General features: G+C 38.5%; 1 protein-coding gene and 1 pseudogene across 1 annotated transcript; both read right to left on the bottom strand.

The window, feature by feature from the left end:
- Positions 1–723: 723 nt before the first annotated feature.
- On the bottom strand, positions 724–6623 carry LOC127638870 (centrosomal protein of 83 kDa-like; annotated as a pseudogene).
- Positions 6624–11383: 4760 nt separating this feature from the next.
- On the bottom strand, positions 11384–21011 carry LOC127638769 (leucine-rich repeat-containing protein 17-like). Its single transcript, XM_052120489.1, has 4 exons — positions 20771–21011; positions 16498–17322; positions 13939–14094; positions 11384–12554 (listed from the first exon to the last, which is right to left on the bottom strand). Exons 2-4 carry the CDS (start codon positions 17243–17245, stop codon positions 12127–12129), a joined length of 1332 nt encoding a protein of 443 aa, XP_051976449.1. The 5' UTR covers positions 17246–17322; positions 20771–21011; the 3' UTR covers positions 11384–12126.
- Between the last annotated feature and the right edge of the window lie 3592 nt (positions 21012–24603).

A 24603-nucleotide genomic window follows, 5' to 3' on the forward strand; every position in this document is an offset into this window, starting at 1 on the left:
GCAAACGGTCACATACTGTAAATACTGGCTGTTGAGCTAGCCTTATGAGCTGGCAACACCATTCCGATTCAGCACTGTGGCCAAATATGCTGCAGTTTTTGCTACAAAAAGCAGCATTTTTGGACATCAAAAAGGCTCAATTAAATTCACATTGATTCAGACTTAAAAAAAAAAAAAAGGTTCTGTCATCATTTGCTCACCCTCATTTAGTTCCAAACCCATATGACTTTCATACATGGGACAGAATAGAAAGTATTGAGAAGAATGTAAGTCTCATTCACCATCAGTGGCGCCACCCCCCACCCAAATTAGACCTAAGCAACCAAATTGGCCTGGTTGCTATGGAGGGTAGAGTCATATGGGGTAACCTTCTAAAGGTCGCTATAATGTGGTTCTCGCTCTCGGTGGGGCGCGTGCAGGGCTGGGAAGAGAAATCGGCCCGTGATTTTACATGTCAACTGTCCCATAACTTGTTGGGTATGTTGGGGGGAACTGAAAGTTGTTGAGTGGGCTTCGCGAACATTGCCTTGATCAATGTTCCTTGTTCCTACCTCCGTACACAGCCTCCGGAGGCAGCATTTTCCTGGTTTTGGCACAGCCTATGTCTAAGTACAAAAAAAATGACTGAATTTGTGGAAGATTACAACAGCAAAACAAGCCACAATATGTAAACTTTAAAAGGGGAAAACGGTTTAAGAAAAATACTCTAACGCTGCATCGGATTTCATTAAGTGATCTATGACCTTTCTGTTGCAAAGCACCACTAGGCTCCCAAATCTCATACAGTATGTCAGGATTTTGGCACAAGGTGAATGTAATCACACAGGTACTGTAGTTGTCAAGAGAGGTCAGGAAGAGCATCCTGTGGGCTTAGGAGTCTATCTCGGTCTGTGTCCAGAGGTGTAGACAGCTCTTCCAGCTGCTGCTGCTGACTGCTTTCCAGATCTTCCAAGCGTCTTTGCAACACGGACAACTCCCTCTGGTGCTGCTCCTCCTGAGAGAGGGAATGTATGAACAGATGAGTGGGCAAGCAGTGGAAAGAGAACAGAGATTTATATTATATTTGTGCTTTTTTTATGGCTGACAGGAGAATATTTTACAAATGCTGGTGGGACATTTGTGAACACCTGTATGTTTGAGAAGATGGAGTCTGTTGGGATGAGGAGGGATGGGCCAGAGGGGTGAAGGTCATCTGGTTGCCCATCAACAGACGACAGAACTCGTTGTGTCTCCTCTGCTGCTCCTTCAGATGCTTGCTAAGCTGAGCGTGTTCTTCAGAGTTTGAGGATTTCCTAAAAGCACTGATACATTTATATTATCATCTTAAACAAATAGTTCACCCAAAAATGAAAATTCTCTCATTTACTCACCCTCATGCCATCCCAGATGTGTATGACTTTCTTTCATCGGCAGAACACAAAATTATTATTTTTAGAAGAATATTTAAGCTCTGAATTAAAGCTAAGAACTTTGATGCACCAAAAAGCACATAAAGTCAGCATATAAGTAATCTACAACTCCAGTGGTTAAATCCAAGTTTTTAAGAAGTGATAATATAGGTGTGGGTGAAAAATAGGTCAAAGTTTATGCCCTTTTTTAATTCCACCTTTGACCAGCCCCATCCAGTTGGTGATGATATGCATGATGAATGCGAATCGCCAAAAAACAAAAGAACGTGGAAGTGAAACAAGTGGAAATTTATAGTAAAAAAGGACATATGTCAATTTTATCTGTTTCTCACCCACACCTATCATATCACTTCTGAAGATACGGATTTAACCAATGGAGTCTTATTGATTACTATTATGCTGCCTTTATGTGCTTTTTGGAGCTTCAAACTTTTGGTCAAAATTCACTTGCATTGTATGGACCTAGAGAGCTGAAATTTTCTTCTAAAAATCTTTGTTTGTGTTCTGCAGACGAAAGAAAGTCATAGACATCTGGGATGATATGAGGGTGAGTAAATGATGAGAGAATTTTCATTTTTGGGTGAACTATTCTTTTATGACAAGCTAAATAACAACTTCACTTAAAAAAAAAGACACTTTTAAACAGATTATGGAGGTACTTTTTGGCTGTGCTTGCTTCTATCTCAAGCTCTTAGCTTCCAGGAGCTTAATATTGTCCTGAAGTTTCTTCTCTTTCAATCCAGTTATTGTTTTCCTCTGAAATCATAGAAACAATAAATTCACCTTTATTATAATAACCATTACAAATGTTTATTTTTTTTAAATACAAATACAATCAAGTTGTCAGAGAACCAAAGTATCAGCAAGCTGTAAATCTGTGAGAATTAATTTTTATGTGATGTGTGTACACAATAAAGTAAATTACAAAGTAATTACTATGTATTTACATTAGAATACACAGGTTGTTATTTGTAATGAAAGTATGCAACATTTTCTGTCACATAAATCATCTTATTTTAATTTGAATAAAATAAAGAGTGTGATCAGTGGGAGTTGTTGCTTTATCACATCCTAAGAGAAATACACAGTTTAAAAGAATATTCCCGGTTCAATAAAAGTTAAGCTTAATCGACAGCATTTGTTATGCAGAAAATAATTCAAACTCCTCCCTTGTTTAATTAAAAAAAAAAAAAAAAAAATTAAGGTAACAGTATAGCACTTACAATGGAAGTGAATGGAGCCAGTTCATAAACATTTAAATACCTATTGTTTTAAAAGCATTGACAAAAGACATACGTGCGTGATAAAATCTCCGTTCTACATGATTTTTGTGTGAATAATTGCTTACAGGTTTTACCAGCATTGCATCGTCATGGAAACAAAGTAGCAATAGTGGATATAACTTCACCCTGATAAGGTTAATAAGTGATTTTATAACACAAAAATCAAGTTAACATGTATAATCTTTCCCTTGTGTGGCTTTACTGTAAGCTAACTCAAACAGCAAGTTTTTTTCTTTTCTTTTTTTTTGAAATATGCCACAAATGTTGTCGACTGAGCTTAATTAGTATTTAACCCGGAATATTCCTGCAATTCAAAACAGTTTTAGAGAGAAGAGAAAAGGGAGGTACTACCTTTTTGTGAGCAAATGCTGCCCTCTGCAGGCGTTGGTCTGCCTCTTTATCCTGCAGTTGTGTTTCTCCTCCAAACATTCCATCCGCCTTTCCTCCACCAACATGTGACAAGACAGAGAGAAAAAGAGGTGTTTTATTCTTAAACCTTAGCTTTAGGTTTCTGAACAAAAGCATAAGGAAATTGTCTGCCTTATTTTGTGTTTGGTTAATTTATGTCATTATGATTAGGAGAGTGAAAGTAATGCAGATCTAAAGTAAATGATAGAGTGAGAGAGGTTAGGCAGGTGTGCAGTGGGATGCAACAAATTCAGGATGAAATTATCTTCCCATATTTGTCACTGAAGGGGAAACTGTCTGCAAAGCAGTCTTTGCAGTCCTCTGCCTCCAAACCTCAGACCCGCTGGTGGAGCTGAAATCTATCCCTCAGCAGAGCCTCCGCATGCTTCCCATCCCGCGCTAGGTCTCCATTCTGCAACTGAGCTGCCAGATCTTCCTTTTCATGCTCAAGGCGGGTCACCAAAAGAGTCACACACAAATATATACACTAACACTGCTTCATGAAGAGAAACTGTCAACACTACTGTTGGGTCAAAACAATCCTTTTTTTTAATGATTAAATATACATCAGCTTCATGTCGTATCCGTCTCTCCTCAAGGACTCGAGTGTGCTCCTCTTGCTGATGATCAATCTCAGATTTCAGGATGTGAGATCATAATGGAGTTCACTGAACTTTACACAGTAATAAAGGGACTCTCCTCAACCACCACCAGTGTGAAGCATACACCTGAATAGTGTTTATACTCGCATACTATTGTTTATACAGATGAACATGGTACCTTCAGACATTTAGAAATTGCTCCCAAGGATGAACCAGTCTTGTGGAGGTCCACAGATTTCTTTCTGAGGTCTTGGCTGATTTCTTTTGATTTTCCCATGATGTCAAGCAAAGAGGCACTGTGTTTGAGGGTAGGACTTAAAATACATCCACAGGTACACCTCCAATTCAGAACACCTCCTATCAGAAGTTAATTGGGTAATTGTCTAAAGGCATGACATACTTTTCTGGAATATTCCAAGCTGCATAAAGGCACAGTTAACTTAGTGTATGTAAACTTCTAACCTGCTGAAATTGTGATATAGTCAATTAAATGTGAAACAATCTAAACAATAGTTGGAAAAATGACTTGTGTCATGCACAAAGTAGAAACAACATGCCAAAACTGTAATTTGCTAATATTAAATCTGTGGAGTGGTTATTACAACTGTATGCGTATAATACAAGCATGAACATAAATTAAAAACAACTATTGTAAATGTTAAAATAACTTAAAATGTGTCAATATTACATCAAATAATGTTTAACAGATCAGTAGTTAATGTGCAGTCAAACAGAAATGTCATTACATTTTGATTCAATATTCTCATATATACAGTATATTCATATCTGAATTATATTCTATATTTTTTGCATGACTCATTAATAAAAAAAAGTATAATGTGCTACCCGCATTTGGCTCTGCTGGCATTATTATGTTAAGTTGACAACATACTGTTAGTCCACATACATGATTTAGGGTTTTTCCAAAATCCCAGAATTAAGACCAAATTTCTACCACTAACTTCTCCTTGAGCTTTCAAGCTACATCCACCAAAATCTGCAGAGACCTTCAGACTCTTCTGACTTAGTGTGCTTTATCTTTTCTAACTGATCGGATGTACGGTTTTCCCATTTCAGGTCTTCAAATAAATCCCATTGATTTACCCTCTGGGAATGTTTAAATGAGCCAAGAGGCTGAAATGGAATGTTCATGAATTCAAACTCCAACTGTCAAAAATTATAATGTAAACAAACCCCCAAAATGTCTTTTCAAAGCAGAGATTATTTTGCAGAGACAGCCACTTCTATTTAAATGAATGGGAGAAATTGGAAGCCCAACCAAGGGGCTCTAGCGCCCAACGGTCAGTTGGTGTAGAAAGGAAGTCCCGCCTTACAGTTAAAAAAGCCAATCACGTTTTAGATACAGATATCGCCTGTCAATCAACTTGCAAATACGCATGTGCATTAACTGTAAAAGACGGGAAAATTAGCCATCTTTGGAATGCTATTGGGAGGCTATTTCCAGTCATGCCAATGCAGCTCCTATCTACTTGAATGCAGAAAGAACAAAATCTCAAAAACGGTTGGTCAAGGGGCCTGGGTAGACTACCAACCCTAGAGTCACTAGTTCGAATCCAGGGTGTGCTAAGGGACTCCAGCCAGGTCTCCTAAGCAACCAAATTGGCCTGGTTGCTAGGGAGGGTAGAGTCACATGGTGAAACTTATTGGTCATAAGTGGTTGTCGCTCTCAGTGGGGCATGTGGTGAGTTGTGTGTGGATCACGGAGAGTAGCATGAGCCTCCACATACTGGGAGTCTCTGCGGTGTCATGCACAACAAGCCACGTGATAAGATGCGTGGATTGGTGGTCTCAGAAGTGGAGGCAACTGAGACTTGTACTCCAGTAACCGGATTGAGGTGAGTAACTGTGCCACCACGAGGCTCTAAATAGTAGTGGGTATTAGGCATTCCAAATTGGGGAGAAAATGGGATACATTTTTTTTGTTTTATTAAAAATGTAAAACATAGTTGGTCAAGATTACGATCAAAAAAACATATTTCAATTTAGCAATAAAATTTGATAACACTGGAATCATAAATTATGCTTTACCTCATATTACGCTAAAATGCAATTTTCCAGTCTTGTACAGCTAAAGCACATGCACGTTAGCGATTGACAGATGATGTCTGTATCTAAAAGGTGATTGGCTCTTTTAACTGTAAGGTGGGACTTCCTTTCTACATCCGTTGACCGTTGTGTGGTAGAGCTTCTTTGTTGAGCGTTCCAATTTATCCCATTCATTTAAAATGAAGTGGCCATCTCTGCTAAATAATCTATGCTTTAATCTGCTTTAAAGTGTGTGCTCTCTCTCTCTCTCTGTATCTATGTATAAACAAGTGTAGGAGAGAAATTGTTTTGTGTACCTGAAGTTTGAGCTCCTCCAGCTCACGCATTATATCCAGCAGCTCTACTCTTAGCTCAGCCAACAGCAGCTGCTGTTTCTCCTGAGCGACCTGACGATCACTAAGGAAGCGTTTCAGTTCATTCTGTGCCCAGGTGTATGTGCACACTGCAGGATGATGTCACATTAATATCACCTTGAGTAATACCTTTAACTTAAAGCAGCAATCTGCTCCACTCAGTTTACAGAACTCAACCCAAACAGTGCATCCCACAATTACAGAACTGATCTACATAGAGGTTTAACAGAAAATCTAGTTAGACATAAGCAGTAATGTAGCTCTTCACTACAGCATAATCACACTTACTGGTGTGCTCGGCTTTGAGGGTCTGGTAGTTGGTTTTGTGGGTCTCACAGCGCATTTTCTCATCAATGAGCATTTTCTGAAGATACATTTCAGAGCTGTGAGCCCTGCAGAGCAACCCAGTAGGACTGAAGTTTTTCCACCTCCTCAGGCAGTGTCCAGGTTAGGGAACAGGGCAGATGACTGCCCTAACACTGGAGGGTTCATCTTGTCCATGATGCACAGATAGAAAAAGAGAGTGTGGGAGCAAAGAAATAGACTTTTATACCTTCCAACGGGCTACACTAAAACCCCAAGAGACCCCTGACATAGACAAAGATCTCAAACAATACAAATTACTCCACTTCAGCCAGCAAAGTCAAGAGATGCACAAACATTTCCACAAGTGCATCACACCAGGAATGACTGCAGAAGTACAGCACTACTGTGCTTTAAGTCACTTATAAGAGCCTAATTAAGCATGAACAAAGCACCTAATCACAACATGTTCAGTACAATAGTCCTTATTTCCTGGTATGGTCTCAAGTGATTAGATGGTGTTAGGCTCAGGCTGGTCTGAAGTGATTTCAAATCAGTTTGTGTCTACTCGAGAATAAACACACAATGGCGTCCCATGTTGTCAAAGCAACTGAGCCACAAGAGAAACTCAGTGAAGTTAAATAAGCTGAAGCCTTTTGTGATGTGGGAGTGCATAAACAGATTTATTTTCAGTTTTAACTGCTGCTGTGTTTAAATGTCTTGTAAACAGTCCTTAAACAGCACTGGTTACTGCAAATATTTTATAAATAAACACATCTGCGGGATTTAGACAACTGCATGAGACCAGCACCGACCTAAACATTAAAGTAAATTGTGTATTTAAAAAGCTGAATATTTAACCCTTGTGTGTCAATAAAAAAAGTAACTCAGAGGTCCAAAATGAGGAAAAAACTGCCATAATAATATTATATATTAATATTATTTTCCACATTCATTAGTTAATATTTTTTAACCAACATCAGTCCTGATCATAACTACCAAATATTCATTCATTTTCAGGATTTTAACCCTTTAAATGCTGTTTACATAATACCACTGTTGTTTTTCCACACACACACACACGCACGCACGCACACACACACACACACACACACACACACACACACGTTGTGTTTCCATGTTTTATGGGGACTTTCCATAGACATAATAGTTTTTATACTGTACAAACTATATATTCTATCCCCTAAACCTAAACCTACCCCTAAACCTAACCCTCACAGAAACCTTTCTGCATTTTTACCTTTTCAAAAAACATAATTTAGTATGATTTATAAGCTGTTTTCCTCATGGGGACCGACAAAATGTCCCCACAAGGTCAAACATTTCGGGTTTCACTATCCTTATGGGGACATTTGGTCCCCACAAAGTGATAAATGCACACGCGCACGCACGCACGCACGCACGCACGCACACACACACACACTTTTAGATGCATCATTTATTCAATTGGTCTGCAGTGCTCTATAATAGAGCAAACAGAAAATAGGGGAAAATCATGTAGTAACTCAATAGGCTAAACCTGAGAAAATGGCGCCATCTGGTGGAACATTTTACAAATATATATATAAAATTTGAAGCCAGGGCTCCAGAATGAAAGCATAATACCATAGAATTCATGATTTTATGCTTTAATGGCAATGGATCAAATATTGCATTTTTTGTCCTGAAGTTCCTGAGTGTAACTATTTTGTGTAAACAGTGTATTATAGATGTAGGCCATTATAGGAACCGAGGCTGAAATATCAAAATCCCCCCAAAAATACACACCTTTGGCAAAATGTATGCCGTTGGCCGTTGGCATTAACAACAGCCAAAATGATCGAAAAGACAAAAATGTCCCGAAGTTCGCACAAGGGTTAAGTAACAGTAGTAAAGTTACCTGCATCAACACGGTTGAGGTTTACACTATGTGTTCTGGCAGCCAAACTAAACTTTCAAAATAAAACCCTTCAGCCAAAATTGTATTATTATTATTATTATTACACTGAGTCTTTAAAATATGTTAGTTAATTATTTTATAATAAATATAACTAAATATTACGCAGTGTGAATTTAATAATTTTGCTATTCGCTGGTAAGCATCTAAGTTAAAAAATAAATAAATACTAGTAGCACTAAACCTTTCCTGCCGGAAGAGGACAGAAGTGAATTGTATTTCAGTTCAGGCGTTTGCTCTGTCAAACTGTTTTTGCTTTCGGTGAGTTATTTCAACTTTTTTAGAAAGTTAGTCCACTCGGCAATTTTTGGAACGCTGGGCTGCTATTTTTTAAATATGTAAACCACCGAGATATCAGTGATGCAAACAGAAATCTACAATACGGTTAAACAAATTAACAACCAAAAAAGACATTTCAAGACATTAGCAGTCAATTCCGAAAACACTGGCATTACCTAAGATCCCGTCTTTTTTCTCCCATCAAGTTTAATAGAAGTGGCTCGTCTCTGCTAAATAGTCTCTGTAAATATGTGAGGTTAGACTGCTCTGCTACACACACATTCTCCATAGAGGTGATTTCATCCTGAAAGAAATTACTATGTTGTTTTAAATGTATGGACTGTATTTGTACAGCATATTGCAGTACCCACAGTAAAAGTGTAGCTTTGTGTCAAACTTTGTTTTGGTCAACTATTTAATTTTAGATGGTTCATTTCTTCAAATAATCCCCCTTCAGGTTAATGGTATCAAAAGTTTAAAGCTCCAAAAAGGACATAAAGGCAACAAAAGTAATCCATATGACGACAGTGGTTTAATCCATGTCTTCTGAAGCAATTCAATAGGTTTTTAGTGAGAACAGACCAAAATATAACTCTACACTATAAATATTGCCAGCAGTCTCCTTTGCAATCATGATTTCAAGCTCATTTACCCTTCCTAGCATCATCTAGCTCTGTGCATGACTTGAGTGGTTTTAATTTGGCATTACAGTTGCTATCCTTGGACAAGGCCCAGCTATCTACCCTCCTGCTGTTATAAACAGAATTTAAAATTTTTGTAAGTTTTTTATTATAAAAGGACAAGAGTTTAAAGCACTCCTAAATTAGCCATCCTTTTCCCACAGTCAGATTATGATTGTGCTTTCAAAGCAGCACTTTACTGATGTTCCTCGAAAATTCTGGTTAGAGGTTGTCCTAAGCCCTTTACCATGGGTAATACATTTAAAAGCATTTTGACAGCATTTGTGTCATAATGTTTTGGATAAAAGTGTCTGCCAAATGCATAAATATAATGTTGATTACCACAAAAGAAATAAATGTGGGTTACAGTTAGGCACTTAATAGAACTTATTCACACAAGCACCATCTTTGACAATGACAATGGCTGTGAGGGATATACTTGCCATCTCTTTAATGGCAAGCATTGTAGAATGCTGTATAAATCTCCTACCTCACATCTGATTTTCCACAGCTGATGTTGTCTTATGCTTTATGTTCTTGGAAAGATATTTTATCAATGTTTTGTCTACAGAATGAACCAAAAACATTTTAAACTGCAGTACAGCCCATTGAAGAGACTGTAAATCTATCCATCACAGCCTCGTTGTCATTCCCATTAAAGATCAAAGATAACGCTAGCATGAATGAGGTCTATGGGGAAGGTCAATGAACATTAAAATACTCACTGTTTCAAAAGTATAGCCACAAGATGCAAGATGTGTGTTAACATGACTAAAGTGTGATAAAATCACTTAATAACCCCTTTTCTGTTAATTGTACTCAATGTAATGATCCATGCCATGTAATTAATTAATTGATTTAGTAGTGTGCCACATAAACTTAGATTTAAACAGCTTTACAGCTCAAATAATACATGCGTTTTAACAAAAACATTTATGTAAGAGCTTTTCCTTCTTCTTCAAGGATTTAATGGCGGTTGGCAAACCAACTTAAAAGGTGCATTCCTGCCACCTAATGAAATGGAAAGAGCTTTTCCTGTTAGTTTTGTTGTCCTTTGTAGTTTATTCCTTGATTGGTTCTCCCTGATTATTTCTCATTCCCTGATTGTTTCCCCAGGTGTTCCTCGTTCCCTTGTTTGTTCCCTTGTGTATTTAAGCCCTTGGTTTCCCTGTTTCCTGTTTCAGTTCTTACGTGTTTAGCTTTCATGTTCTGTGCTTGGCTCCCAGTGTTTTGTGGTTCCTTTTGCTCTGAGTTAACTTGTTTGTTTTTCAGTTTAATGAAGCTGAATTTAGATCCTTATTCCTTGCCTGCCTCGTCACAGAAGAACTGTCCAAATGATGGCTCTAGCAGCGGTGTTTATCCGGTTGAGCCGAGCCAACCTCCTTATTGTTGAATACTCTCATCTGTTCTCTCATTATTGAGTTCATTATCTTTTTGATCTTAAGGCATATGCATAAATGTTTGAAATTAGGTTTGTTGACAAAAATATAATTGTGCCAACATATTAATGTATTTAATTATGAAACTAAAATGTTATTTAAATTTTTTTTTTTTTTAATTGATGATTTCGATCAAATAATAAAGAACTTTATTATACACTACACTTGCCCTTCCCCCTTCAGAAAAATGCCTTTCTAATGTTTCAGTCCCTTTACGGTCAATGTTCTCAAGACATATCACAAGACAGACTACCCGCATGAGCCTTTGAGCATAGAATGTGTAAGCACACATGTCCCCATTTTAGAGACTGTGCACTTCGTATGCTGTCTTGTTGGTTCATTCGCATAGAACACAAATCAGCATCACAAAATGTGGTCCAACTAGTGTTCAACAATAATGGTCTGAAACATACTCTGCACATGCATCTCAACTATTTAAGTGTTGCTGCTATTAGTGCTATAGCATGCATTAGCGTAAACGGTCTTCTACGGTCAGTGTTCTCTTACAGGTCAAATGCTGTCATGGCAGAGCAACAGCCTGAAAACAATCTTGTTGAACAAGATAGTTTAAATATAGACATGTTAAGCTACCAAAATAAAAATATATCCAGTTTAATGTTACAAACATTTAAAGGTAACTCTACCACCCCCTAGAGTACTGCATTTTATTTACCACCACAGTAACGGAAGAATGCACGTTGGATATGTACAATGGGACCATGTGCTTCTGCAATTGCGTTCTTGTGTTTTAGGCATTAGTTAACAGACAAACATCCAATGCCTGTTTCACGAAGCTAGCTGAACAAACTTAGAGATTCACGTTGACAAAACCAGACACAGCCAAACAGGTTTTAATCGGGTTCAGCGATCTCAAGATCCTCGCTATAAAACATCCCTTCCCAATATAACTTCCCAATATAATTTTGACCAGTACATTTATTCAGGTGGAAAGTCTGGTCACACAATAAACGTGTCATTAAAGTGTGAGAATCACCTTAAGAACATTTCTACAAACATTTTTTTTTCCAATGTTCTCAGCATCATGCACTGCATCCATGTATAGAAAACAATGAATAGAAACTCAATAATACATACTGTATATAAATAAATCCATTAATAAATGCATTAATAAACAGTATATATACTGTATATAATAATGGATTTATTTATATACATTATGTATATAATACACACACACATCAACTGGTAGAATTCTGATTGGACTCAATGAATCTGCAAACTGACAGTATATTGTTTCATTTCTGATACAGTCAGAATTATGCTGGGAAAATGATTTGCTCTTGATAAAATAAAACAGCGTTCCTAACAGCATCATAGTTTCTGGATTAAGATATACGGATGATCTCAAATTTTTTTGGTACTCTGTAAGGTCTGGGCCCCAAATCTGAGATCATCTCCTCTTCATCTATCTCAGCAGTGAGCTCCTGAGCTGTGGTGCCTGCCAGGTCAGTGCCAGGTAACTGGTTCCGCTGCTTGTCAGGACAGTCTGCATTGTAAGTTTTCACATAGTTCTCCACCGGCCATCCCCGAAACTCCTCTGGTTCACTGCACACCAGACCAGTGTAGGACACTCCAGAGTGGTGGCTCAGCCAATAGATCAAGTAGTGAATATTGTAATCACATATCCAAGGGTTGTTCCCCAATGACAGTTTCTTCAGGAAGTACAGATCCTCCAAAACACCGTACTGGAAATATTGCAGACTGTTGTTGGAAAGGTCCAGCTCTCCCAAATGCAGCAGGCCTGTAAAGGCAGCTGGCCAGAAAGAGAGAGAAGAAGTAAATAGATGGGCTTTCACTTCAGATATATTTTCAACATTTTAATCATCTTTTTTTTCATAAACTTATATTTATAATTGAGACTACACCTTAATAAATGGATTTGAGTCAGTGGATTGCATTGTAGGCATGATAGCCTCATAGATTTTGAGACTGATATGCAGCCTGTTGCCCAAGCTGTGTTCTCCCTCTGATCTCTGAACTGTGACTGATGAGGTAAACAGAGGGAAACCTCCTGTTCCTGAGTTTATTATGTGGTTGAATCGGTGTTATCATCCCTCTCAATGTAAACCATTAGACGACATCCTGCTGGTCTGTTCATTACAGGCTGACTGACTCTGATTAAGTGCATTTTTTTTCAGGCAGTTGAGGAAAGCTTAAGTGTCTGATAATTCTTTCTTTAGTGAAAGAAAACATTTTGAGGAACCAGGGTAGACTTCGTTTAAAAAATGCAGCCAGGGGGATTCATTGATCTGTTAACGAAATCATAAGAAGATTTCAAATGGATTTGCGTTATTGATGTTATTGATGAATCAGTGATTTTGAACAAATCTTTTAAGTGAATGAATCATTCTCATTCACCTCCATAAACTGACTCATATTTCTTGTTAGCTGACGTCTCTCCCTTTCATACTCATTGAGCTCTATTTTAGTGGCTTTTCATGCCTGTAAAGACTGATTAGCAAGAGCCAATAGCATTCAAGTGTGGGCTGTGAAGGAACTTATCATTAGTTTGACACACTGAATGAAAATGCCCCTCCACTGAACCAGTTGGTCATCTCATTCATGAACGAACTGAATGTACTGGTACACTCGTTTGTGAGCAATATGAATGAATCAGGTATGAATGAGGATCATCTGACTGGCTGAACGAGAGGAGGAGACATGTATTTTGTTCAGTTCGTCAATCTTGTTCAACAAGAAAAAGGGGCCAGATGACTAAGAATAAAAATTAATGATGACTACACAATAACTGACGTTATTAAAATGCATAGTTATTTTTTAGACTAACGTTCTTGTCTTTTTGGTATAGCTTAATGAAACCTCATGCTCAGCAGTTGCAAAAGAGCACAAGGTGATAGATATGCTTTGTTGTCATTTGCAGGGAAATGCTCACAATGCTTAACACTGCAGTTCTCTTAGTAGAATTGTAGACACAAAAATTGTAATAAAGCTTAACTGGTCTTGTTCCAGTCGATTGGGGGGGGGGGACAACTTTCAGAGGCCCAGCCACATAGGGGGGCCCAATCGTGTGTTTGTGCAGGCCTGCCTAATACATCATCATTGGTCTTTCATCACATAACAGTGAAATATGTTGATGTCTTGATGACTGTTGTGGGACTAGTGTACTGTTGGCTCACCCGTGTCTATGTGTTTCAGACTGTTGCTGCTCAGGTTCAGGAGCTTTAAGTCTTTAACTTTTACAAACTCTTTAGGTCTCAGCTGCTTGATGTTATTTCTGGATAGATCCAATCTCACAATATCCACCGGGATATCTGCTGGCACAGTTTTCAGTTCTGCAAAGGAGACAGTCTAATTACTATAATTATATAGGCAGATTGGAAATATTTAATTTATTACCAGCATAATTACATGTTAGACTGACAATGCACACAGAAACATTGTTGGTTCCATGATGTAATGATCCCTTCCTTTGAGGTTTGTAGAATGTTGTATAGTTCAAAATCTTCCATATGCTTGCAGGCATTTTAAAGGACTGTCTTTGTTTCCAAATTACTTCCATCAGGGTAACCATACATGGAAACATCTGCCACTACAATTGTTGAAAGTTCTTTACAGTTGGTTCAGCGTTGGTGGTCTGTCAAACCAGTTTTCACAAACACTGATAATGGCACTTAAAGTAAAAAACAAAACAAAAACTAGTATCTGTATATGAGGCTTAAACGACTAGATATGCAAAGCATGTTCAACAGTACGAAGGAGCTCGCTATTTGTTTTGGATGATTTTGGACATGAGCAGTCAAAGTCTCAAGCCCTTCAGAGGGCTTCAACAAACCATGCCTGACCATATTTATTTATATCACCACTGAGAGTGCTATACAAACCTTACACATGGCACATGTCTGGATATAACATTCAAGACTCTGTGAGACATCACTGTCTCTGTGATATCAGGAAATGCTATGATGGGACTCAACATGTGCGAGAGCTATGTAACATGCAAAACAGATACAGTTGCACTTCCTTTTGACCTACCGGAGCACCTGTTTGAAACTCATCACACCAAGATATACAGATGTGAGAAAGAGGTCTTGCTCTGATTTGCTCTGCTTTAGTTATGCACCTATACACACACAGCGGTTTTGTTGATTTTGTTGTTGGCCTGGCAATGCCTCACATATTATTATGGATGTCAGAACAATTTTTGCTAGTGAACCTCACAGTAAAAAAGTACAACTCTAATGTATGGTAGATTGAAACCTCTCAAATGGAGTTCAGTTGTTATTCCAGTATTTTCTTTTGGGAAAAAAAGCCATTTTGAGATAAAGTGATTGCCAAGTACTACGTCATTGTCATTATCAATTATAATGGAAAGCGTTCATCATGCAGTGTGCTATATCTTGAGATGCCTGCACTTTCAGATATCAAAGAGCAATATTATACTCCATGATTCAATGACATATGATTGAGATGATATAAATCTTGTGAAGACAAAGACCTCTTTCATAGTTAAATACAGAACACACATTACATCCGTCTTCCCAGTGTGAAATTTAAATGACATTTTCTTTGCCTCAAACAGCTATCTCTTCATCAGAATCCCCCTCTTACTCCCCAAAACAGTACATGACATACATATAGTACAGTGAAGTACTGTCCCTGGATTCCCATGGAGACAAATGTGCTGTATATCCAAAGTAATAAGGTATTTCCTAAGTTTTTGGAACTTGACTGAGACTATTGGGAACAGAAGGAGATCTTATTTGAGCATAGACTTGGAGAGCCTTATGAAATACAATACTGAGATTCAAGATTCAGATAAGTTATGGTGTCTTGATAGCAGTCTGAATATGGCATTTATGTGTCCCTAGGGAGGGGATTCCAGATGTCTAAGCTGGAAAGATATTCAGTCCCTTTCCACTGGTTTTCTGGATCTTAAATTTCACATTTCCACACATTTGTTTCCACTTTGCTGGGTATTAGTGTATCTTACCACATGCTGACTCTTCAAAACATTCCCCATAGTAATCCATAATCTATCTAACTTTCTATTAGGAATGACATAATATATAGATACATTATAAATCAGCATGTTATTTTCTCGATATGTTTTTGTAGGCATCAATATTGTGACAGGGTGGAGGGCGGGGCCAGGTCCTTATTATACACACCCGGTCCCTTATGAGGCTAATTAAGCCTCAGAGAGGGATAAAGGCCGATTGCAGACGGTGGTGTGACGAGAGAGAGAGAGAGATCATTTACGGACATGTCCATCATGTGTGTGTGTTTGTCTTTTGTTTAAGTTAATCATTAAAATATTGTTTATATCGCCAGACTCTCGCCTAATCCTTTCCATTGAACTGCTTTAAAGATATATTAACAAAAGCCGACAAAGCAGCAAACTCTTATTGACAGACGGATGTTATAAAGATGCAACAAAGCTTACACTGGCTTTTAACCATTAATCCTCTGATTAGCTGAAATTATTTGCAGGACAGACATCTTTTTTGACTAACTTTCATTGCAAATGAAAGTTTCCTGCAAAACAACCATTCTTATAACCTCACATTGAACACCAGAACTTGTTTATGCCTTTCCACTATTGTGATCTTGCAATGAGTTCTGTGATTTCAACACCAAAACTTTCCCAATCAATGATTTGGCTTTGTTAAGCACTGCTTCTCAAAGGCTCCTCTCTACATGAGAAACCTTGCAATGGTCAGCAAAATAATTCTTACCTTTGTTCCTGCAGTCCAGGCAGGGCACAGGGTGCATGTAGGTGTAGCACAGAGTTGTTGCATCAGATTGCCTTTGCGGAGCTGGCAGTGGCTGATGGTCTGGTTGCTGTGATACGTTCTTCAGCTGAGGGGTGCATAGCTGCTCTGCATCCAGCTTCTTAAGCTGCCTCCCAGCAAATGCCACAGGCTCTGCACACCTGGCATAATTACCAATGTTGCGGTTACTGGGAACCTGTATGAAACTTACCAGACTGTCTAGCTGGCAGTCACACCTCCAAGGGTTATCATGGAGACGCAGGTACTTGAGTTGAGGCATAGGGATTAGCATGCCTTCGCTCACAGCCTGCAAACGGTTGTGCTGCAGCAGTAAAGTTGTGAGTTTGCTCAAGCCGCTGAATGCTCCTTCCTCAATGCGTGATATTTCATTGTGCTGCAGATCCAAGCTCCTAAGGTTGCGGAATTGACTGAAGGTATTGTCTCGTAGCACCTTGATCCTGTTCTTTGCCAACAGCAGATGATCAATATCCTCCAGCCAACCCAACATTACAGCTGTCAGTTGACGCTCTTGACAGTCCATGAATTTCTCTCCATTAGCTGAATATACTTTGCAATCTGCAGCGTTACGCTTGATGGTGCCGGTCCGATTTTGACCCCGCTTGCGACGTCCATTCCCCTTTTCACCCTTTCGTGCCTCGGCTGCCCAGATTCCCAAGAACAGCATCAGTAGTAGACCGCAAAGCAGCCGCATGGCTAAAAGCAGTGGCTTGGAGTCTCAGTGTAACTTTGACAAGCTTCAGTCAGAGTGTTGGGGTTCAGCTGCAGTCCCTGAAAAAAGACAAACAAACTGTAAATATCTGCACAGCCAAGAGCTGGACACCAAATAAAGAGGGAGACCCATAAGCGTTTCTTCATCTGGGCGACAGTACCGCCATCACAGAAGAGTTGGCGGTACACAAGAGTTGTGTGCAGAAGAACCTTGGCAATATTCTTTCCCTGCTACGTGACCCTGAGCCAATAAAACATGAAACTAGAAGTACGATATCTTTAGATTACATCACAGATTTGCCAATTTTGATTGGTGTTGGTAGACATTCCAAGGTGTTGATTAGTTTACTGTAACTGCCTAGTTCCAGCTGTGTTGACTGCATTACAGTTTCATCTCACTTTGCCACGTTGAAGGTATTTCAACATACATCTGAATGTACATCTGAATAAACCTGAAAAATCTTTTGAGAAAAGCACATTATATAGACATGTACTGTAAATGTGGTAACCTTGTTATAAATGAAGTGAATTATTCAATGATCAATAATCTGTTATTACTTACAGTAAAAATCGTCTTAAACCTTTATAACCGCATGTCCAAGATCAGTGCAACAAAATGTTATTACTGTAATTAATATTGATGTAACATATTTGTACAGCTACTTTTCCTAGTGATACATAAAAACAAAATGACCCAACATGGACCCAACAATCCTGTAACTTTTATTACTGTTAAAATACAGAAAAAGGCAATAAGTAAGCCATTCATATGTTGACTTCCAAAAAGTCCTCACTCCGTTTGTTGTGAGGCTGCAGAACATCTGCTGAAAGAATTATGTAACAAACCTGCTGCTGAAGTGCTCTTAGCACTAGCTTTTCTTGGTCCTCCTTACCACTTCATATCAGTTCAGTCAGTAATTCATATATATGGACTTGGGGGCTCCCTGCTTCCAAGGCACAATAAAACTACTAACAGGTCTTGGCATAACTTGCACCTTTGACAGAGAACACTCTTCCAGTCCACAGTTATGTTGCTTTACAGCTATTTTCACAGATCCAGCTTGCAGTTAATTTGTAGAGATTGGATGCAGGATATGTTCCAGATCTTTTCAGTAATAAAATGCCACGATAATGACATCATGTGAGCACTGCATGAGAAAATTACTGATTCCTGTAATATTTTTAGAATGTGGTTCTTGCAGTTCTTATGCCTCATTTTAGTTTACAGAGTGCACAACAGAGTGCAACAGTCTAGATCCATAAGTGATAATTCCATTCATTTTCTCAAGCCACCAGTCTGCAGAAATTGGAATGCTCAACCAAGGAGCTCTGAGAGCCCAACAGTCTACAGAGCCAATCACCTTTTAGATATAGACATCACCTGTCAATCAACTCTAGAACATGCATGCGCATTCGCTATACAAGCAGGGAAAATTATAATTTTTTGTGTGTAATATGAGGTTAAGAATCACAATTTATGATTCCAGTATTGTCAGATTTTATTGCTGATTTGAAGTATGTTCTTTGAGCGTAATCTTGACCAACTGTTTGTAAGATTTTGGTATTTCGCCATTCAAGTAGATAGGAGCTGCACTTGCATGACTGGAAATAGCCAAAGTCTTTCTAGCAAGTCAGTCCACTGTTGGCCATTTTGGAACGCTCTCAGGAGGCTATTTCCAGTCATACCAATGCAGCTCATATCTACTTGAATTGGGGACACCGAAATCTTAAAAACAGTTGGTCAAGATAGAGTAGAGTTTCTTGGTTGAGCGTTCCAATTCCTCCCATTCATTTTAATAAAAGTGTCCCATCTTTGCTAAATAATCTCTGAAATAGCATCCCGAGAGCATTCCAAAGATGGCCGACAGTGAACTGACTTGCTAGAAAGACTTTGGTTAAAGGTGCCTTTGTAGAAAATCACGTTTTACAGTCAGCCATGATTAATTTCATCCACGAGTGAAAGTGTCCAATAAAAGGGCAGATGCTGAGTTTAAGGGTTTAGTATTCAGCTAGTCATGTGGTTTTAACATGGCCACCCCCATGAGGGGTATGCACTCCATGTAAAATAAAACAGCTTTTTTAAGGTTAACGTTATGACTGGAGTCTTCATCCCATATGAGTCATCCTGATTATATACATACTCAATATTTAAAAATTGCAAGTGATTAGAAAAAATAAAGTTTTAGAAGAATTCTTTTTTGTGTCTACCATTAAGGCTTAATTTATTTTAATGTCATTTATTTAAATGCTCTTACAAATGGCAACTATTTAAGAGGGATATTAAGCATTAGTTACGTCACTCAAATTATGTGTGAAAACAAGTTAAAACTTTCAATGAATTAATACATTCCACAAGTTTTTTACATTTCCTGGACCACACTCTGTGTGGAGGTCTGTCTGGGTCATATATACTCTGTTAATGGAGCAAATATTAACAGAAGGCAGTCAGGACTTCAGGTGAATAAACCAGCACAACACACAACACTGGCTGCCATTATGGCCTTGGTTTACTACAATAATACAGAGAAAGGAGAACCAAGGTTAGGAAAACTTCAATGGGAAATGGCGCAGAAAGCAGTCAATGCTCACTGTACAACATGTAAAGTGGAATGTTTAAATATGAAATTTTCTATTTCCATGCCACCCAAACTCCAGATGATGCCCTGTGTCCAAAAAACAAGGGTCAATGTTTAGATAAACTTCCTTCGGTATTAAAAACGTTAAAAAAACTTACATAACAATATTTTATTGAACGTAAAAATGCAGAAAGTTTTTTGTGAGGGTTAGGGTTAGGGGATATAATCTATAGTTTGCGTAGTATAAAAATCATTATGCCTATGGAGAGTCCTCATATGGATAGCTGCACTGATGTGTGTGTATGCGTGTGCATGTGTGTGTGTGTGTGTGTGTGTGTGTGTGTGTAGAGAGAGAGAGAGAGAGAGAGAGAGAGAGAGAGAGAGATGAGAGGGAAAACAAGAATGGCCAGCAGCGCATAATTAAAACAATTTAAACTTCCTGTATGGGGAGAAAAAGACTCAAACACATGCATTTTTTCTTTTATGAGTGTTTTCCTGAATTCATTTTAACTCAGCCCTTAAAAATTAAGTCGTGGCACATCGAATCTCTCCCTATACATGGAGAAAACCCCTTAAATCAATTATAGACTCTGCTTTTACATTTAATCAGTCAGCAGTGGAAACTTTAAAGTCAGATTAACAATTAAAAAAATTATACTATGTGTGTCCTGTCCAGCTTGTATTTAAATGTACCTTAAGTACAGGCACAACAAACTATTCATTCAAACAGACTTCAGTTAATACCCAAACTGAGATTACAGGAAGCATGCAAGTCATCTATTACCAAATCATAGTCCAGCTACAGTCAAGAGTGCCCAACTTAATAAACGTCCTTTGCACTGGCATTGCGAGATAGATTTCCCCATACATAAACCACACACATGTATACACACTTGAAAAAATGCTCACACATAATACAAGACCTCGTGTACCTGCTAACAGGGTGAGGCATCCAAAATCTCATCCGATCTGAGTATGTTCTGTTTGCTGATCTTCATGTCCTGTCATGAGCTTTGTGTTTCGCTGGATGCCTGAATGCAGTGTGCCGTTGTTTGTGCATGAGCATATGTGTGTGTGTGCATATGCGTGAGGCTCAGTGCAGCCCCCAAGCTTGTGCCTGGTTTTAAATTACATGCTACGTCTCTGTGCAGGAGATCAGACCCACATTTACCCGTTGCAACTGTACCACCTCTAGGCATCCAGCAACTGTAAATCTCTTTATCGGGCTGGTGTCAAAGAGACTGTGGATGAGGCAACCTCATTCAAACCTCAAGGAAAGTATGCTTCAGGATTTTTAAAAGTCTTATGAGAATGGAATGTTTGCACAGCTGTCTATCATCTTGAGAAACTTGACAGAAAGTTTTGAGGTTTGTCTTGAGATTATATACTGTAATTCAACTCACATTTCTGCATTTGCAGATGTTTTTTTCCAAAGTAACTCATAGTGCATTTAAGGTATACATCTTCCCCCATGAATTAAACCCATGACCTTGGCATTGCTATAGCGCTGTTCGCTACAGGGACACATGATGCATTTTCTATTTGTGCTTACTTTTTATATTGAGTAGTGATGGATTAAAGCACTAGAAGACTGATTTGCTTTTATCTGTGTCAGTGGCCTTGAGGCTGTTTTTCTGTGTTTGTTTATAATTATTTAATCTCATAAATAGATGATTGAAACAGCGATTACCCTCATGCTGGGCTTTTGTGCAAAAACAAGACCTGTCCTGCAGTGATATCTTTGATGTGTCTGTTTCTAAAATACATTTTATCTGCTTTACACTGGACCAAGTAAGGACAGTTCCTTACAGGATGTTCTTAACAAAAAAGAAAAAAAAGAAAAGTACTAGTATTTTAGACAGGAGCAAAGCGACTTCATGCTGTTTTCGGGTAACCCGGATTAACTGGTTATTTCTCAATAGCACTCAGATGATTGAATAGCCAACCTCCTGGAAAGAGTTGTGTTCTATGCTCAGAATTGACCTTTCAATTACTATTGCATTTTAATTGAATTTGTCTCTTTGGTTTTATTTGCCTCCATTCATATAGTCTTGCTTTCAATATAATGTAATTTATTTAATCAGTGCATCAATGGCTGGAGGACAAATACAATTCTAAATTATATTTTTCTTGTGAGCCACTATCTGGTTTCTCAGGACTTGAAAAACGTGCATACTTTTTGGCATTTATCCTCAGGCAGATTGGAAATGCAATGTGTTGCTGCTGTTGACATGGATACAGTGCTTGCATAGGGATATGATTAATATATATAGACTGTATTTATGGTCATCTGAGGTTATTAAAATATACAGAATCCTGGAAAGGTGCATAGTAGATATCATATTTATGGTAATTGATCATTTACTTGCATGTAAAAAAATACCCTGAAGGTTTAAACTTTGGCTGCTTCCCAATTGGAATGAAAATGGATGGTCGCACAAGACGTGATGTAATAAAATATGCACTCCTTGGAATAGGAACAGTTTGGCATCAAGATAAATTCTGACATTCTCCTTAATCCCGATGCCTGATCAGAACTAGACATTGCCAGTAAACAGCAATAAAATTGGATCATAGACTGTCTGACTCCTAACAAGCACCATGTTCACTCAATGAAATTATGCAAGTACCACTTGATATGTTTGTTTAGCCAAAAGATTCATTGTTTCTTAATTAGTTCTGAACAGTGGTGAATTCTCAGGACAAGCAAAGCCTAACATGCCAAATAAATAAATAAATATTTATTTTACTTTCATTATCAATAACCTTTTTGCCTATGTATTTTTAATCGATTTACACTCTTAATTAATCTACAAACAAATAGAGAAAAACTAAAAGTTTTCCAGAAGTCAGAATTTATTCCTTGATGCTTACAAGCAAAGTGTGACAACTGTTTCACAAATCACATGCCTGAAGCGGCACGTGAGTTTGAGCTCCACCCTGTCAGGCCTTCAGAATTTCCACAGAATCCCTCAACAGGGCAAATTAATGAGCAACTAAATTCAGATTGTCAGATTCATCAGCCAATCAGATTGATTTATTTGTTCTTGGTGGGTGTGATCTTTAGGATATGTTCTGGTTTAGGCCTTCTAGCTGGCCTTGAGTGACGCAATCACACTATAAGTGATGCACATAATTCAAGAGCGAAAAGCACAAGATCTTGCTGACAAATTGACTGTCATCACTGCTGGTATTGCCATAGATAAAGAGATCCTTATGGATTTAAAAACACAAGATGTTCTGCATGACCGTGCGATTGCTTAATTTATTAAACAGGAAAGGAGGACTGATTTTCACTTCAAGTAAATTGGTAAGTGCTTTTTGCATTGTTATAGCAACATCAGGAGTTTTCTAAGTGTAAATTAGGCTGCTTGAGCATTCAGTGTCGGATCAAGTTTTTAAAGTAGTGCTGCGTTCCATTCAATTTAGAAAGTCGGATTTTACAACTTCCTACTAGGAAAAGTGGAATGGAATGCATCTTGAAATCAGAATTACAACTTGTAGGCTCGAGCAGAAATTCGATAACTTTCTTTCTTCTGCTGAACACAATAGAAGATTTTTAAAAGCATTTCTTAGCTCTTTAAGTCCATGCAATGTAAGTGAATAGGTGCCAAAATTTTTAAGCTTCAAAATCCACACAAAATAAAATAATAATTACTCCAGATGACACTGGTGGTTAAATCCATATATTCTGAAGCAATTTGATAGGTGTGCGTGAGAAACAGGTCAATATTATGTCCTTTTTACTATAAATTCTTCTCCCTGCTCAGTCAATTTTCATTTTAAATTACTTTCTCATTCTCCTTTCTCTGGTTTTGGTGATTCACATCCTTCTTGCATATCACCCCCTAATGGGCAGGGAGGAGAATTTATGCAAAAAATTACTTTAATATTGATCTGTTTCTCACCCAAACCTATTGTGTGGTTTCAAAATGGTGGCACCCATTCACTTGCATTGTGAGGACCTACAGAGCTGAAATATTCTTCTAAATATCTGAATTTGTGTTCTGCAGAAGAAAGAAAGTCCTCCACATCGGGGATGGCATGAGGGTGAGTAAATCATGAGAGAATAAAAAATTTGGGGGTGAACTATCCCTTTAAGTGTCTGTTTGGCCTTGCCTAACACTTGGTTGACTACAATGTACACTAACAATGATGAGAAGGCCTACTTAGAGGAAGTGGATGTCCTCTCCACATGGTGTCGCAATAACAACCTCTCCCTGAATGTCACCAAGACCAAGGAGATGGTTATTGATTACAGGAGGAAGTAGGTGTGGAACTACAGCTCCTGATGATCAACTGGGCCACAGTTGAGAGGGTGAGCAGCTTTAAATAATTTGGGGTCCACATCTCCTGGACAACACACACAAACAGCTTGGTGACAAGGGTGAGGCAGCATCTCTACCACCTACGACACTTGGCCAGTTTCAAGGTCTCCCATAGGGTGCAGAGGCTTTCTACACTGGGCCTGTGGAGTCTTCTCACAAGGAGCATCACCACCTGGTTCAGAGGCACCATGGCGCAGGATCGAAAGGTGCTGTCCAGAGTGGAAGGAGACTTTTCTCCCCTGCATTACAGACACCTACACCCAGCGATGCAGGACAAGGGCCAGGAGAATTATCAAAGATTTTCACCACCCCGGATACAGACTCTTTTCTGTGCTCCCATCAGGGAAGCGTTACCGGATACTGAGGTCCAACACAGAGAGACTTAGGAGGAGTTTTTATCCACAGGCAATTCGGCTACTGAACGGGGATACTTGAGA

This window comes from Xyrauchen texanus, chromosome 47, assembly GCF_025860055.1.
Source record: "Xyrauchen texanus isolate HMW12.3.18 chromosome 47, RBS_HiC_50CHRs, whole genome shotgun sequence".
NCBI lineage: Eukaryota > Metazoa > Chordata > Actinopteri > Cypriniformes > Catostomidae > Xyrauchen > Xyrauchen texanus.